This window comes from Besnoitia besnoiti, chromosome VI (assembly GCF_002563875.1).
Source record: "Besnoitia besnoiti strain Bb-Ger1 chromosome VI, whole genome shotgun sequence".
Taxonomy (NCBI): domain Eukaryota; phylum Apicomplexa; class Conoidasida; order Eucoccidiorida; family Sarcocystidae; genus Besnoitia; species Besnoitia besnoiti.
This window is the reverse complement of record NC_042361.1, coordinates 3,130,087-3,147,653: the sequence shown is the minus strand read 5'-3', so window position 1 is coordinate 3,147,653 and position 17,567 is coordinate 3,130,087. Positions and strand designations below refer to the sequence as shown.

Genomic DNA, 17,567 nt, shown 5'->3' with positions numbered 1-17,567 from the left:
CCTCCAGGCGTTAGAAACTGGGAACCTCTCGAGGACCCGTGTTCAGCAAGGATTTGTAAACAATTTTTTTTGGATAAAAAAAGCGCTCACGACTTTCAGCTGCAGGCACGCGCGCGGCGCGTCGTCGTGTGCGAACACGATGCTTCCACACGCCCTCGCTGTGGAGAGTGGTTTCCGTGTTGAACTCGATCTCGGCTCGCGGAAGATGCGCGGGTCACCCCTTTGCTGCTTCGCGCATCGACGCACGTCTCAACATTGCGCCTCCGCAGAGCATGTTGTAAAGTTTTTTCAAAGATGAAATGCTGCACCACTCAAAGGCGCGCTGTGACGCCTCCTCTGGTAGGGCGCAGCGACGATTCACCGCCCTGGAATGGAGCAGCCCATGCGAATGTAGACCCGGACGAATCCGCATTTCTGCAGCTGCCGCTGTCAATCATACAAACAGCTCAACACAGATTCAGAGTGCATGTCGGCAGTAGCTCAAAGCAACCGGAAGGAATGGGTAAGGCAGAAAACGCGACTCTAGGATTTGGCAGGAATCGCTGCGAGTGAAGGGAAGCTTTTTCGTTCGCCCTGCTGTCGACATGACTCTCGGATCTCTAGGTACTCTTGATGGCAGAAAACGCTTGGATTCCGAGCAAAGTTTAAGAATCGAATGGAGTTTCTTAGGAGCTGTAGTGAGAGCCGAAAAACAAAGCCGAAAGCAGAGAGCCGCGCCGCGTTCCTGAGAGGGCGTCTCGCCGCGCCTTCACAAAAGACAGACAATGCGCCTCGCCTCCTGAAAAGTGACCCGTTCCTCTTTATGTGCTCGTATGTTGCCATCTAAACTAGCAAATGCATGACTTCTCTCTTGAGTGCGCAGAGTCACACAGAGTAGAGGGCGCTTATACACACAACAATGGGTTTGGTGCTGCCCTTGCAGCGCCGCAGGCAGCAGTGGACGACTGAACTCTACGCCGTGAGATCTGAGGCCTCCTTCCTGTGGTTGCCGCGGTGCGGCGCCCGCCTCGCAGTTCCTGGCTCTTTGCGAGTGAGTGTTTTCTGTGTAGAGGATCTCCTTTTCCGCACAGCTGAATCGCCTTTTTTTGTTTCAATTGCCATGCTCTGCGTCACGGCTAGCAGGTATAGGTGAGGAGTTGCATCCACCAGCGGACGCAAACACCGGTTCAGTGTCAAGGACTCATTTAGGCCCGATAAGTTATTGTGACTAAAAGCAGTTTTTACGGTAAATCAACCTGCAGGAGGCCAGCAGACCTTGTCGAGGCCTGCTGGCTGCCGGCGCATCTGACCCGCCGGCACGCGAGCATCGCTAAAGCTGACTCCATCCCTCAAAGTCGTCACACGGGACATTTGGTCAAACGAATCGAAAGCAGACGTCCTCACTCGAGTGAGGTGCTTCGCTGGGCTGCAGAGCTCCTTGCCGGCGGAGTCCCCCGGCGACCCCCAGCCGCTGGCCGTACATGCAGAGTTGCGAACTTCTCTTAGTCGCTCGGCAAAAGTTGCGTTTGCGTGGGCAAGCACGTCCCAGTTTGCGTCTGCGGTGTTTCTGGGGTCGGCAAAGAGACACTGTCACGGAACAAAGGAGTGCTGCGCGTCGGCCGCAAGAAATCCAATCACGTGAATGGAAACTCCGAAATCTCCCTACGGGGGGGCCACGCGCATGCATGCGGAGAGACAGTCCTGCTTTCCGCAGTTCGGCTACTCTTGCGACTGCATTACGGTTTGTGAGGATTCAAACCATCTGGCCTTCTTCCCCGACTAAACTCGCCGTCCTGCAAAGCTGAGACCTTCGCGAACCAAATTTTCCAGCGTGTCGCGGCGAGTTGCTCCCGCGGGGTGTCGCCCGCCTTGCGTAGAGAGTTTGCGAGTCGCTGCGCGCTGCCAGCGCATTTTCGTGTCTGGGTGAAAAGAGAGGTCGCGGTGGCGCCCTTCGTCGTTCTGCCGTAGCCAGAGTCGCTCTTGACGCGCACGGGGCGCGCAGAACTCCGAATGACTTCATTATCTCCTCAATCGCCCTTTTTCGCTTTCTCCTTTCCTCTCAGTCAGCGTCTTCCGCGCCGTGTGTGCAGCAGAGGAGCCGCAGATGATGGTGCGCCCTCCCCGCGCCGGCCGCCTCCCTCTGTGCCTCGCTGCGTGGTTTCCTGTCTCAATTCGTCTGACCGCGGAGCTCCTTCGCTGCGCACCCGCTACGGCCTTCCTTGCCGATGGAGTTCGCTGCGCCGCGGGCGACCCTGCCGGCGGGCGAGGCTGTCGCCGCGTGTGAGCCCTTCGAGAGAAACATTCCCTGCGTCGCGATCACGCTGCAGTTGAGAGCGAGAAGCATCGTGGGTGGGCAAGCCGAAGACTCTCCGCGCGCCTCCGCGGCCTCGCGGCCCTGCTCAATCGACTTGTCTGAGGTCGACGGCGTGCTGGATGACCTCGCCTCCTCTCCCGCAGGGTACTTTGTCTGCAAGCTTCACAAGCTGCTGCGGCGGCAGGAGGCGCCCGCGAGCGGTGGGCGCCGCGGCGACTCGCCGTCCGCGGGCCTCTCTGCTCCGGGGCAGCCCCTGGAGGGCGCGGGAGAAGAGGAGGCCGCCGCCGCGCCCGCCACCACCTTTGGATGCCGCGTCTTCGGCACGCTGCTGGACGTCTCCGACTTCCTCTGGCGGGTCGGCGAACTTTACCTCGTCATTCAGCCGCTCCGCGCGCGGAGGACGCGGCACAGGCCCTTCTCCTCCGCGAACCCCAAGTCTCCCTGCGACGCCGACCCTGCCCAGGACGCGCAGACGGAAGCTGAAGAGGAAGCGGAGGAAGCTGAGGACGACGAGCCTCGTTACGTCACGTTTAGTTTGAAAGAAGTGCTGGACGGCCCGACGCTGGGGACGCGCGTGGGGCCAGGAGGCCCCGGGGGGGGGAAGGTTCGCGAGTTCTTCAACCAAGTTCAGTTGGATCCCGGGGACGATGGAACGCTCCTCTGGGTGCGGCTGGGGCTCGAGGAGTTCGCCGTCCCCTACGGCGTCGGCCGCGACGACCCTGCGCTGCCGCTGCGGGAGGCAGGCGACGCCTTCGTTCTCTCCCTCAGTATCGTGGAGAACCGCAGCATGCGCGCCCTCCTCGGCGACAGCCCCCCCTCCCGAAAGTCGCTGCAAAACGGCGAGGAAGGAGGTACGCAGAAGGGGCCCTCAGTCGCACTCCCTCAGGCAGAACAGCCCGCGCCTGTGTCTGCGTGTGTGCGGAGACAGGCGGAAATGCAGAGAGAAGCAAACACTCCCTCCAACGACACGCCTGCACGCGGCCCAAAGTGCCAACGAGAGACAAAGCGGCAAGGCCCGGCTGAAAGTCTGTCCCTCTCGCATTCGAATGCCTGTCTCACTTGGTTTCAAACCGTTCTGGGGGCTGCGTTTGACGCGTCGCTGTCCGGCTTCAGTTTTTGTGCGTGTCTCCTTTTTTTTCTTCTGTTCGCCGTCGTCTCGCTCAGACCTGTAACCCCCCCCCTGAACGGCTGTTTTGTGTCTCTTTTGACTCGCCTCTGCCGTCGGGGATGTTCTTCAGGGTCGCCTGCGCCGCAGGTGTCGCTGCGGCTGGGGCACGTGCGGCGCGCCTGCCCCCCGCTGGCGTTTGCGTCGCCGGCAGACTGCGAGAGGCCGGCGGCCGCGGACGCCGCACTGCTGCCTCCGTCGCGCTTCGGCTTGGTCCTGGTGGGCTCCTGGGAGGAGGCGCTGTTGTACCTGAAGGGGGATCTCGCCAGCGCGTGGGTGCAGCTTGAGGAGGCGCCCGACAGGAGGGACGAGCTCGACGGCAGCCGCAGCCGCGCCCAGCAACCTGCGCGACTCCGAGCGACGCACGCGGTAAGCGGGGAGGGAAATCGACGCCGCAGACGCCGCGCGAGGGGCTGAGAGAAGAGACGTCGGCGTCAGACGCCGCGCGAGAGGCTGCCGGAAGACGGCCTCCGCCTGCAAACGAAGCGTGAAGCCGCGCACAGGGGGAGGCTCGCTTGGCGCTCGCCACGGCTTTGTCGGGAGTTGCAGGGAGGGGGAAGCACGAGGGACTTGCACTCCGCCTGCAAGCGCAACTCGGCCCCCGCTCCCCACCCTCCGAGGCTATTTTCCATAGCTTTGGCGACGCTTGTGCCTTGGCTTCGACCGCACCTTGCAAGCTCGCGATTGCAGCAGAGTGATGCGTTCGTTCGAAAAGTATTTGTGCCCCAGTGCGGCGTATGTCTTCATCCTCGCACCGCGGGCGACGCAGAGAGCCATGCCCTTCCGCCGCGACTCCGTGTAGGGTCTGCGATTCCCCCCGGCCCCCACCCCGTTACCCCCGGTTTTTTTCGTTTTGTTGCGCAGCGCCCCGTGGAGCTCCCGATCGACTTGACGCCGCTGGCGACGCGCGTGTCGCAGCACCTGGCGATGCTGCACGACTCGGCGTTCCCTCCTGGCGTGGCGCCGCCGCCTTCTCTACGCGCGACGAACTCGCTCTCCGTGCTGCTGCACTCAGCCAACCACGCGCGGCTGCCTCGGCGCGTCTCGCTGCAGGCGCAGCTGCTTTTCCTCGCCTTCCAAGCTCACTCCGCCGGGGTCCCAACCGACGCCGGAGGCGCTGCGGCTCGCCTGTCTCCCTCGGCTCCGCGCGCGCCCCAGCCGCCGCAGCCGACTGCCCTCCTCGCCTCGTCGCCGCTTCACAGCGAGCGGGCAGGACACCATCCTCCGCCTCTCTCTACAGCCGAGGCGACCTTCCGCCCGGCCCCCTCCTCTCCCGGCGGCGCCGCGCCGCAGTCGAACTCCCCAGAGGCCTGGCGATCCCACTGCGGAGCTCTCGACGCCGCAGACGCTCTCGCGCCGCGCGCCGCGCCGTGCGCCGCGCCGACGCAGGTCGCCCTTCTGGAGCCCGCGCAGCCCTGGCGCGTCCTTGACGCGGCTTCCAAGACGGCGCCGGCGGCCTCGCCGAGGGGCGTGGAGGGCGACCGCGCGGAGCGGGCGACGGAGGCGGAGGCAAGGCGGAAGCACGCGGACGGGCTCGCGCGCTCGTCGGCGCCCTTCCCGTCTGCGCCCGCGTCGTCTACGTCGCACGCACAAGACGGTGCCGCGATGCCGCCGAGCCGCGTAGGTCCCGACACCGGCCTGCCGGTCTCCTCGCTGCCCCTGTCGTCGTCAGCCCTCTCTCACTCGCTGCAGCCGCTGGCGCACTCGCTGCAGAACGGGCTCGCGGCGACGCAGACGCACGCGGCGGCCATGTGGCGGCTCTCCGTCGACCTCGTCTCGCTTCAGCTCCGCGGCAGGCCGCCCGCGAGCCAGCGCGCGGTGTACGTACACTACAGTTACGCGCCGTTTGGCCCGCGGCACAGCTTCTCGACGGAGCCCGCCGTGGACTGCAGCAGTGGAGAGGCCGTAAGGAGACGCAGCGCAACGGAAGACAACCGGCCGCTTGCGCAGGCGCTTTGCGGCTTGAGAGGGGAAGAGCAGCGGCTTCGTCGCCCCGTAGGCATTTTTCCGCAGGCCTGTCTTTCCACGGTGTGTGCGATTGGTTCCACGGAGGGCGACGCCCCCCCCGTGGAACCGGGAGGGGGGGTGGGGGCTGGAACGCGCGTGTTGTTACGCTGCGTTGCGCGTCTGTCTGATTTCTTGCTAGGTGCCGCTGCCAAAGGGCTTCTGCGCATACACGTTGACTGCGTCGCCCGCGCGGCTGCTTCAGTCGCTGCGGCTGACGCCGCTGGAGTTGATCGTTTACCACCAGGCGGCCCGCGCCTCGTCGCCCGCGGCAGGGGCGCCGCCTGGCGCGCAGAGACTGGGGACTGCGGTCGCGGATCTGGCTCTGCTAGTTCAGAAGCCCCTCCGCCGCCACCGACAGGCGCCGCACGAATACCAGGCCTACAGTGCCGTGCTGCCTGTGCGAGGCGACGCGCCAGACGCAGAGACTATCGGTGAGGCGGGGGAGCGCGAGGTCTGCGGCGGAGGCGCCAAACGCGCGGCGGCGGGGCAACACAGACGCTGCGAGCGCGCCAGCCTGAACCCGCCGATGCCTCGGTGCGCCGCCGCGGCTGCAGTTTTTTTTGTGCACCGCGGCGGAGGACAGGGGAGGTCTGACGAGTCGCGGGCGCGAGTCTTTATGTGTTGGGGTCGCTGACGCCGCCTTTGCATCTATCCTGCTGTATTCGCATCGGGGTCTATGCGTCGTCGACGCGTTCAGCGTTGGAACCTCTCCCTGCGCAGGCGGGTGGCAGTCCCTACGCGCCTGCGTAGAGGTGTGAGCAGCCTTCGAGAGGCGTGGGGATCGCTTTGTCGGCGCTACGGTCCGCGTGTCGCTCTCTGCGGTGCTGCTGCGTGTCGGGCTGCAGGACATCTCCATATTCAGCTCTACCTTGAGCACCTGCAGCCGCCTGCGTCGGTGTCGCATCCCTCGCCGGCCGCCGTTCGCAGCGCGTCGCTCCCGCGGACGGCCTTTGGCTCCGGCGACGAAGGTGAGATGATCGTGTCCCGTGCCCTCTACTCGTCCTCCGGGTTGAGAGAAATGAGGCGCTTTCAGAGCTGGAGGATGCCAGACGCGAAGGGACGCGCATGTCGAGCTCACTTGGTGCTTCAGGGCGATCTGCATTCCGCGCGAGGCCCGCCTCGCGCCTTCCGGTCCCAACAGCGCGGAGCAGCAAGAATGCAGACTCACGCGCGTCTCTGTCCCCCTCCATATCTCTATCTCCATCCCTCGCGCTGACGTGAACGCCGCGCCGCAGGGCCGTGATTTTCTCGAAGAAGCGAGTCGGAGGGCAACCGGTCATCGCCCCGCCAGCATCAGCCCTGTTCTCTGGATCTCGGCCGTCGCACGCGCGAGATTGAGGCGCGCGCATCCACACTTTTTTCTGCTGAGGAATCTGCAGGTCGTGTCTGCTGTGTCTTCCTGATTTGTGGTTCAGGAGAAGAGAAGATGTCTTTTACCGTCGCCTACGAGCTGGAGCTCTGGAAGCAGGCCGAGGAGGCAAAGTTCGTCGCAGAGCTGAAGGTACGCTTTCCTTCTCGTCTCGCCGCGCTGCCTACCGCTGCGGGCCTTCGTGATGCGCCACGCCTCGTTCGAAGGATTACGCGGTCACGCGAGCAACGCCACAAACGCCCGCACCCGCGTCCCGCTGCGGAGTGAAACCGCTTCATTCCTGCGCGACCCGCACCGTTACTTGATAAAGAAGTCATCGGTAAAATCGATGATCTTTTGCGTTGCTCAAATCTCCGCAGCGGCGTTTTCTCCGCGGCCTTAACGGGAGTACGCGCATGAGCGCCGCTCGCCGCCACCCCCGCCAACGCCACGGCCTTGACAGCACCTCTCGCTGTTCCTCGTTGTCTCTGAATGGGACTCGTGCCTGCCTCTCGCGCCGCCTTGAACGCCATCTCTGCTGTGCCTGCCTGTCGCTTCCGATGCTGCGTTAGCGCGTCGCGCTCTCCTCAAAATTTCGCCTCGCTCCGTGCTGGTCGCCGCATCGCCTGCGGCACGATGAGCCCCTTCTTCTCCCTCTGCGGATTGGCGCTTTCGCCTCGCTGAAACCTTTCAGTTTCAACCCGGCCTCTGGGCTCGCATCGTGTCTCTGCATGCCGCTGCGTGTCTTTTTCTCGCGTTTCAGCGCCGCGAAGTCCAGGAGCGCGAACGTCTGCTGGAGCAGGTGCGCCGCGTGGAGCAGCACAAAAATCAGGTACGCCGAGAGGAAGCTAATGAAGGAAGCCTCAAATCTCTCTCCATGCGGGTCGGCGCTTTCCGAGAAGCCCCGAAGCTTGGCGGCCATGCAGAGGACTGTCACGCAGCGCGTAGCGGCCGCAAATAAGGTTTTTCACCGAATCTCGTTGTCTACACAGGCGTTGCATGCCGTGGAGACGTCTGGCTTTCTAGCAACGACGAGGTTACACTGAACCGTGCTCGCATCCCGCTTCAGTGATGACCGAAACCCGATTTCATTCCTTGCGACAGGACTTTGACGCCCGACGCAAAGGCGCAAGGCGCCGCTCGGGATGGGCGCGGCCAAAGCGGAAGCCCCCGGCCTCGCAGGAGCCTCCCTGAGGGGCCTCGAAGCGACCTTTGAGGTGCCCACAGCCATGTTTCTTCATGTCGTTTCGGCGGTTTCGCTGGCGCATGGACTGCCGCGGCTTCGCCCTGTGCGCTGCGGCTCTCGCGTCTCGATTTCGTTCCGCTTGGAGTATCGAGCGCCTCCAGGCGCGTTGTTGGGTGCCGCGCGTCTCACGTTCCTTTTCTGCGATTCGCGGTCTGATGAGGCAGGACTTACGAGCTCGCCAGGAGGCGCTGCAGCAGCTGCAGCTGCAGCTGAAGCAGATGGCGCAGCAGCTGCAGCAAAAAGCTCTCGAGGTAGGTGGTCCTTCTCTCCACGTGAGACGCTCCGGCGCCTCAGGTGACGCTCACACAACCTCAGTGAAGGCTTTGCAAAGGCCGATCTGCAAGCAGGGCAGATACGTAGACAGATATGTAATCACATACACACTTACATTGACATGTGTGTGTGTCTACATTCATGCATACTCACATATGCATATATACGTACATCGACATATATATACGCACATATATATGTATATAAATGTTCATATAGAGAGAGACATCTATACCCGCACACCCGCATCGGCGGAGGACGTGCTTTGCGGCGCGTCTCGCGCTGGCGTTCCGTGTGCGCTCGAGGTGGGCTGGGCAATGTTGAAGATTTAGGGCTTTCTGGGATGGGATCTGGCGTGTGTGGGCAGCTGCAGAGTCGCGAGAACGATCTGCGGAGCGAGCGGGAACGTTGCATGCAAGCGGCGGCGCGGGCGAGCGAAGAAGCGACCGATGCAACGCGGCGCCTCAGAGAGGAACGGAACCATGCTGTCCATCTTGAGAAACAGACGAGCCTGTACGCCGCGTTGACTCCCACGGGCGACACGCATCAAATCTTGACCTCTATGCACTTATCCATAACGTGTCTCCGTCCTAGGCATGCATCTTAACGCAGAGAACGGCGCACAGTGCATCCCCTTCCATCCCTATACATATATATATATATATATATATATATATATATATATATATATATATATATATATATATATATATATGCGTGCATGTATTTATATGTATATGTATGTATATACATATTGAGGTATGCGTGTATGTATGTATGCATGTATACGTATGGATGTATTTCATTAATCCATATATATCCATGTATACTCGTACATGGTGGAAGGCGGAGACGCTCAGATTCAGCCGGAAACCTTGGCGTTGGGGGGAGAGAGAGAACTGCGTGTGCAGGCTCGCTCTTTCTTTCTTTTCCCTTCATGCAGAATGTTGCAGAGGCAGAACGAGGAGCTTCAGACTGAGGCGTCGCGCCTGCGGTCGCGGCTGGAGTGTCTGGAAGAAGAAAACTCCGAGCTGCGGCAACGCGTCACTAGCGGCCCTACCGCGCAGCTTCAATCAGAACTGAAGCTGAAATCGTATCAGGTACCTCGCCTCCACACGCGAGACAGGCCGCATTTCCATGCTTCAAAGTTTAAAATTCCTCAGTTAAAGAAGAGAGAATGAGATTTGAGTCCGCGAGATTTTCGTCGAATTGCGAGACAGATGCATGCGCTGCCTGTTCAAATACGTAAAGTGTCCAAACGAGAGATGCAAAACGAATCCCTCAAACAGCTTCCCATATACACATCTAGATTATAAATATATATGTTTGTTTGTACGTATGTAACTTCATTCGCAGACGCATGCATTTGCAGAATTATGCCCGATGTGAGTGTCCACACGTTCCGCTTGTTTCATTGCCTTTCAGGTTGCCGACTTAGAGAGCCGCTTGGCGGCGATGACGGCGTCCCGCGACTACTTCGTTAGCAGCTGTGCAGCGCTCCTCGATAAGCTGCATGCAGTGAAAGAGGTAGGCGGCGCTTGCGTTTTGATGCCTTGCGTCTTTTCTCTGAATTTTCTCGCGTTTCGTGCGTAGGGAATCGGGATGGTTTCGCGTCGTGTGTCTTCTCAACGACATATATATATATATACATAGGCGTCGTATTATTGTCTCCTTTTCCTTCTTCAGATTCCTCCAGTGCCGCCGCCGCTGTGGGAGAGGGAGGTCGAGAGCCGCATGACTTCGCTGCGCTCGGAGATCAGCAGCCTCCGTCTAGCCCTCATGGAGAACCAGCGGCAGGTGCACGCACGCGAGGACGCTCCCCGCGCCTCCTCGCCGCCCTCCGCGGCAGGGCGCCCTTCTTCTTCTTCTGCGTCTGCTTCAGCTGGACAGCTTCTCGGTGGCGGCGCGGTTTCTGCGCCTCTCGTACTTCCACCGACGCTGCCGTCTGCAGCGTTTCCTGCGGACGCGAATGACGCCGCCGCGGGTGCCCGCAGGCGCGGCAGCGGGGGGAAGACTCCCCGCTCTTCGCCTCGCTGCAGAGAGACGCCAGCGGCAGCGGCCTCGCTCCCCGACAGCCGCCGGTTCCCCACGCGCGGCCGCTGACGGCTGACGAGTCTCCGCGCGGACGGAGGGCGCCGGGGGACGAGCTGCGCGGCGCGGACGTCGAGAGCAAGGTCGCAGGCATTGAGGGGGAGCTCAACAGGCTGCTGGCGACCGGCGCCTACGCCGAAGACGACGCTGCGATCCAAGCTATGCGATCAAAAATCCAGAGGCTGAGAGCTTGGAAATGCCTGCTCTAAGTAGCGCCTTGCACCAGACACGCCGAACGGAGAAGCCCACGGTGCGGAAAGAGAGGGGGGGCGTTTTCTACAGGGAAAACACAGACTCGGCTGCATACATGCATGCGTCAAAGGCGCAACCTTGAGCGCCGAGAAGGCTCTATTTCGCGTTCTGTTGTTCTCGGCGTCGCGCCGCGAAAGTCGCGGCTGCTGGAGGGGCGGCCGGAGGAAGGCCTCTGGGTGAGAAGACGACGAAGCGGGAAGAGAGAGAGAGAAATTTCAAGCGTCAGAGGTTGGCCGCGTGCCGCTTGTGCCAGGTGGAGAGCGGTGTTCATACACGCTAAGCTCGCTAGTCGGGGCGGTGACAGGTGCTGGGGGAATTGGGGAGGGGGTGATGGAAATTGAGCGAGGCGGCCCTCTGAAGCTAAACGCGTAGAGTTGCTTGGAACGGGCTCCTTTCATTTGAAGCAAATCGATGCATCTTCGTGAAGAGTTGTGAAGCTGATGCTCGTGGTATGGGCGTGCACGGTTGTTTGCCGGAGAATTTCCATTTTTCAGTCTCACCCGCGGCTGAGGATTTCTGGCGTGAATAAAGGGCGCCGAGAGGAAGGGCGCGATTGCGGGTCTGTTGTCTGCTTTGTCTCGCTCTAGAGATGATCTCGTTCTCTGCTTGTGTCTTTCTGTTTACATTACTATCGCAGTTTTCCATGCCTGATTCACCTTGTCAAGCTTGTTTTGAAGTGCTACGGGTTGCAAAAAAACTTAAACGAAATCGCTGATGTGCTCAAGCGCCCATCGACGCGCCGGCTGCTCCCCGTGGACCCGCCTGTGGCTACACGCAGCTTCCTATATTTGCTGTTTAGAGTTTGCGAGAAGGCGTGTGCATGACGCGTCCAGCGGGAGCACAAAGCGAGACTTTCTCACATCACGCGCAGGCCGCAACGCTGCGAGCGTCAAGGCATATTTTCCCTCTCGCTCAGCATATCTGAACCCTGAACCGACCTGCCGCGCGAATATGCACCTTCTCTTCATTCCTCGGCTGCAACAGGCAGGCGCTTGTCGGTTTCTAACGTGGGAAGCCCTTCGTTTTGTGTCAACAGCGCGACTTTCCGCCGAGAGAAAAGCAGCCAATGTTACGATGCAGAGTCGCACAGCCCAACGAGCGAGTTCACAACAGAAAGTGGAGAAAACCGAATCGCCTCAGCAGGGCGAGATGCGAACCGAGACGCACGCCTAGCTTTCTAGAAGAGATTGTGAACACCAGTTCGCTAGGCAAAGACGTAGTGAGAGATATTACGACAGCGGGAGAGGCAGAAGAGCGCTCTCGATTCTTCTAACCATGGCGTAGACCTTCTGCTGGATCTCGGGATTTTTGCAGCGCACCTAACAAAAACAGAACAACTCTTGGGGACCTCTGTCAGCACCGAAAACTCCTGTCGTCGCGTTCGATGCACTGGCAAAGCTGTAGGTGATGAACGACGCAAAGGTGCAGCGCCAAACAGCATGCGCACGCGATCCCCCGAACAGACACGCGAGACAGCAGCCGTTGCACCAGGCTGCTTTCGCAAAAACAAGAATGCACAATGAACGCATAAATCACACACTTGCGTTTAACTCAATCCATTCATTAATATATATGTATATGATTACACGTACGCCACACACATCAATACATACAGAGATACGTATATATATATATATATATATATATATATATATATATATATGCAGACATAAAAGTAGATATGTATACGCGCGTGTATAGAAGTTCCCACGAGGGACATGATGCACTCACTCAGAGGCATACTTAGGAGGTACATCCTCTTGTATAATTCTATATATATGCATATATATATATATATATATATATATATATATATATATATATATATATATATTTGCGCGGCTCTACATGGACCCTACACACGCCGATACATGCGCCGGCAGCGCATGTCTGTGTAGGTCGAAAGAACTATGTAGATACGTGCAAATTTATGAATGTGTGACTCTACACGCATGTGCAAATCTATTCATGCGTGGCTAGACGTGTCGAGACCTCTGTTCAGAGGACAGCTGAGACGCCGGCGCAAGTAAGGCACAGACGCCCCTCCGTTGCCAGCGAAACCGCACAGAGTGGCATGGATTTTCACCGCAGCGTCGCGGTTTGAGGTCTTTTTTTTTCGCAAACTTACGGTTCGGCTGGCCATGTCGATTTCGACGGGAATCTGCTGGTCGTCGCCTGCGTCCTGCATCTTCTTGGAGTCTCTTTCCGCCGCGGATTTCTCCTCTTCGCGGGGGCGCGCGTCCTCCGCCGCCCCGGGGGCGCTGGCGGCGGCCGCGGGATTCCGCACGAAGAAGCGCAGTAAAACGTCCCCTGCGGCGAGGGCCTCCCGCAGGCGGTCGTCGTCTCTCTGCTTCGCCGCGGAGGCGCAGGCGAGATCCTCGACTTCGGTCTTCACTCGGCTCGCGTGGCCTGCCGCGGACGCGCGATCCGCCTCGAGCTGCGGTAGCGCTTCGACGGCCCCAAAGTGCCGCTGTAGCTGGGCGATGAGCACGTCGGCAATCGCGCCCTCGCTCTGCGCCTCGCGCGAGGAGAAAACCATCTCCTCCGCCGTGAGGCCGCTGCCGTCGCGCATGAGGTCGATGGCGAGAAAGCTCACCGAGTCCGCAATCAAGTCCGCCGTCGGGCTTGTGAGCCACTCAACTACGATCTCCTCCCGCTTCCGCGGGTGTCTGGACACCCGTACCGCGCGTCCCACGACGAAGCTGCCGTCCGCGCGCGTCGCGTCAAAGGCGACATCTCGCTCGCCATTCGTTTCTGCGGGGAGCGTCTCCTTTCCTCCTGCGCCGGCCGAAGCGCCCTTTGCTTCCAGGCGACTCGTCTCTGCATCCTGCAGCGCGCGGCTCTCTTGACTTCGCCGCGCTCCGCCCCCTTCGGCGCCATCCTCCGCGTCTGCCCACGTCGCGTCGGCGGGCGCGTCTTCGACCTCCTCGTAGATTTGCTGTAACGCCTGGCGCAGCGCGCCCAGAGGACGGACGAACGGCAGACGCAGCTTCTGCCGCAGGCGCGTGACCGCGATCTTGCCGCTCGTGGGCAGGTCTTCGGGGTACAGCAGCAGCGGCGGCTGTCCCTCCTGAACGACAAGCACGCCCTCGACGTCCGCGGAGACACCACCATCCCCGCTGCGCGCGGGCCGCAACGCTTCTGCCGCGCCGGCAGCCCCCGGGGCGTCTGCATCCGCCGCCCGCGGGGCCGCGTCGCCGCCGTCTGGAGCCTCGGCGCCGCGGCTGTGGGCAGCGTCTCCCGCCGCGGCGTGCTGAGGCAGGTCGCTGTCTGCGGCGGGGATGAGGAGCCGCTGCACGTCGTCGCCGAGTTTGCCGGCAGCGACAACGCAGCGCGAGGGCGTGAATTGAAGGCTGACTTTTTGCAGGATTTCCGGGGTGAAGACACAGAGCGCGGGGCGTTCCTCTTCAAGCTTCTCCTTCAGTCTGCGCATCTCGCCGCGTTCGCCGTGCACCAGGACGACGTTGGGCACTTTCAGTTTGCCGATGAAGTCCTGCGTCTGCTGGTAGTCAGAGTGGGCGCTGAAGGAGATGACCTCGAAGGAGCAGCGTCTGCGCAGCACGCGGTCAGGGAGCTGAATCGTCTCGGGTTCACGCTTCAGCTCGTCAGCCAGCGTGCCTTTGACGGAGTACCCGGTGAGGATGACGCCGTTCTTCGCATCCGGCGCGAGCGCCTCAAAGATCTCGCGGCTCGCGCCGCTCTGCAGCATGCCGGGCGCAGCCATGATGACGGCAGGCCCCTCGTGGTGCACGTACACGCGAGCCGATTCGAAGGTCTTGAGGTTTTTCACGAAGCGGAAAGCGAACGGATTCTCCCCGCGGAGTGCGCGGTTGCGGACGGCGTCGCCGCACATGTCAATGAAGGCGTCGAAGACGATCATGCACTTGCTGGAGAGTGGCGAGAGGAAGAGAATCGGCACGTGGCGGACCTCGGGGTGCGCGATCCAGTACTCGTCCAGGATGAGCAGCAGCTCCTGCGCGCGTCCCAGGGCGAAGACCGGCAGCAAGCACTTGCCGCCGCGCGTGAGGACGATGTCGAGGACGGCTTTGATGAAGCGCCGCTCCCGAAGCTGCCTGTCGTCGTGGACGTGGATGCCGTAGGTGCTTTCGCAGATCAGCAGCTGGACGTCGACGGGCGGGACCTCCGCAACGGGAACGTGCCTGTCCTTCTCGCGGCTGAAATCGCCTGTGTACAGCATGCGGACGCCGCCGATCTCGATGAGGAACATGCAGGCGCCGAGGACGTGCCCTGCGCCGAAACACGAGATCTTGATCCCGCCAACCTCTACTTCCTGGTGAAAGTCGAGGCACTCAATCATCTGCACCGTCGCGTCCACGTCGTCCTCGTCGTACAAGTAGTTACCCGCTCCCTTCTCGCCGCCGTCGCCGCCCAGGGGCGCCACCGCCGCGGTCCTCGGGCAGGCGGTGGTCGCGAAGGCGCTCATGCGCGCGTAGTCGAGCCACAGCAGCTTTGAGATCACCCGCGTCGGCTCAGTCATGAAGACTCGCCCGCGAAACGCAGTTTTGGTCACCAAGTAAGGCAGCGCGCCGCAGTGATCGAGGTGGAAGTGCGTGACGAGACAGACGTCGACACTCGTCATGTCGATCGCGTCGAAAATCGGCAGCGCGCCCAGCCCGCTGTACGCTGGATGCACCCCGCAGTCAAACATGACCGTCAGGCCCTTGTAGCGAACCACTACGCACGACCGCCCTACCTCGCAGCCCGCCCCCAGCGGCGTGATCTCTACCCAGTCTTCCCCCAGAAGGAGCCGACGGCGCTTCGCAGACGCGTCGATGTGCACCGTCGCCGCGGACGATGCGGACGTGGCCAGCGGCGGCGAAGGCGAGAGCGGAAGCATCGGAGGAAGCGTCGCTGGGTCGGGGAGAGCCCCGGGAAGCGCAAAACACGGCGCAAAAGAAGAGGAAGACGAAGACGAAGAGGCAGACGAGGGAGGCGGCGCAGGGGCGGCAGCAAGCGCCTCGCCTTCTCCGCAGCTTCGGGGGTTTTGCCCCGCGCAGTCCGCGAGGAGAGGGCCGCCGTCGGCGGCCGAACTCGACGGATACATGGTGTTCGGTTCTCAGGCTGTGACACAGTTCCTGCCAGAAAGGCAAGGCGCGCAGAACTTCGACGTCGCGGCAGAGCGCGCCCTCCCTCGAAATGCGCTCGAAGCCTCAATGAAGAAGACTTGCGGAAAGGAGCGGTTCGAGACAGCCAAGGCGTCAACCATCAGAGAAAAATTCCACGAGAGGAAAACGCCTCTGGGGGCAAGTCTGCATGATGAGGGTTTTTTTTAACAATATAATAAACGATAACAAATTTTTTTACTAAAAAAATAGGGAGTCGCAGACAAGCGCGTAGTCCAGACTCCTGAGCGATATCGAGGCAAGAGCGCGGCCGCTTCAGCCAAGACAGTGGGAAACAAAGCAAGAGGAGCGGCGGGGCGGGGGATAAGGCGACGAAAGCAGTGTCGGACGCAATGAAGAAGATGAAAAGTCAGGCTCTCAACAGTCGAAAAAAGAAAAGAACGGCTTCTATACGCGCCGCTGGGGTGTACAGACGGTGGAGGAGAGCAAACTCCAACGCCGCTCGGCAGAGTCGAGGCCCACCGCTGTCACCTCTTTCCTTCAGAATTGAAAACCTGTTTCCGCTAACATGATACGGTATGTCTGTCAAGGCCAGAACCTCTTCATCCGCATCAGCCTGACGAGGAATTTATCTGCCTCGCCTGGGTCTGCGCCACAACCGGTCTGCGAAAAGCTACCCGCACACTTCGTGGAGGTCTCTGGTGGCAGAGGAAGAGGAAAAGTGGCTCCATTCGAAAATATTCTCCGTGAAAGGTGAGCACTGTATGATCGCCAGAGTTGCTCGCTTTCCTTTTTTCAGCAAGAGAGGCCTGTGCCCAACGCATTTTGTGCCAGTGCATGTGTGCATGCATTATACATGACAGCCGAGAAAAGCTGACGCGACAGCAACAACCGACGAGCCCTCCGGTGCAGGAAATCAGGGAGGAGGCTACTCCTTGAGAGACAGAGACACATTGGACCTGACGCGCACAAAAGAAATGGAGAAGTTGACTGAAACGGCGTCTGTCTCACATGATGCGCCCATGGGAGACATGGAGGCGACGAGCATCTGCCAGCTGTGCTCGCTGTTGAGCAAAGGCTGGCCCCAGGAATGATTACAACTCTTGTCGAGACGACGCCGGCCTCATGATGCTGCGTTCCTTAGCATGCTGTATCATTCCTTGACTTCTTCAAATCGCGCGGGCGATTTGAAGAAGTCCTGGATGAATCTGTGACGTGCCGGGGTTTCACCTCGGCAACACACAAGCCTTCGAGTCGCCTGCAGATCGGGAATAAAAACGTTTCAGGGGGATCCTCTGGGCCTACAGAACCTACTTCATAGAGCTGGCCTCTTTTTTGGGGGGGGGCGTCGCTTGGGAGTTTCAGTAGAGAGGATTTTCATAAACAGCAGAACAGAATTGCCTAGGTAGCCTGCACTTTCAGGTCTAGTCAAACAAAACGCACTCTGAGATACAGTGGGCCTTTGAAGGAGAGGCGAAACCACAGGGGGATGTCGGAATCGACTCAAAGCGTAACTTATTCGAAACGGGCCGCCACAGGGCATCTACGATCCTCTGTGCTGATATCTGCTAATTCCTGCAGGGGGTCTATAAGTCGCAAGCGCGAACCACGATATGACCGCAGGAAGGAGGAGAACTTTTAGTCAATTTATAGTATTGCGAGGGAAGCGCTTACGCCCTGCGTCGGAAACATCTGTCAAGCCTTAGTGGTGGACGGACTGCCACATGCGCTGCAACTCAATCCATGGCGCTACACGCCGTCATCCAGAGGGCGTTTGGAGCCCCGTTCGAGGGCGGCGGGGGTCGTGT

The 17,567-nt window shown here is 60.4% G+C and overlaps 2 protein-coding genes across 2 annotated transcripts; one reads left to right on the top strand and one right to left on the bottom strand.

Annotated features, from left to right (window-relative positions):
* Positions 1 to 2,204: 2,204 nt before the first annotated feature.
* Positions 2,205 to 10,435, top strand: BESB_068490 (uncharacterized protein; the record flags this gene model as incomplete). Its single annotated transcript, XM_029365242.1, has 12 exons — positions 2,205 to 3,144; positions 3,532 to 3,827; positions 4,323 to 5,363; positions 5,605 to 5,896; positions 6,311 to 6,360; positions 6,799 to 6,966; positions 7,577 to 7,645; positions 8,224 to 8,310; positions 8,700 to 8,845; positions 9,276 to 9,432; positions 9,758 to 9,859; positions 10,019 to 10,435. The coding sequence occupies 12 exons, from the start codon at positions 2,205 to 2,207 to the stop codon at positions 10,433 to 10,435; spliced, it is 3,765 nt and encodes a 1,254-aa protein (XP_029218825.1).
* A 1,469-nt stretch (positions 10,436 to 11,904) lies between these two features.
* On the bottom strand, positions 11,905 to 15,740 carry BESB_068480 (cleavage and polyadenylation specifity factor protein; the record flags this gene model as incomplete). The annotated part of the gene is made up of 2 exons (XM_029365241.1): positions 11,905 to 11,994; positions 12,804 to 15,740. 2 exons carry the CDS (start codon positions 15,738 to 15,740, stop codon positions 11,905 to 11,907), a joined length of 3,027 nt encoding a protein of 1,008 aa, XP_029218824.1.
* Positions 15,741 to 17,567: the final 1,827 nt, after the last annotated feature.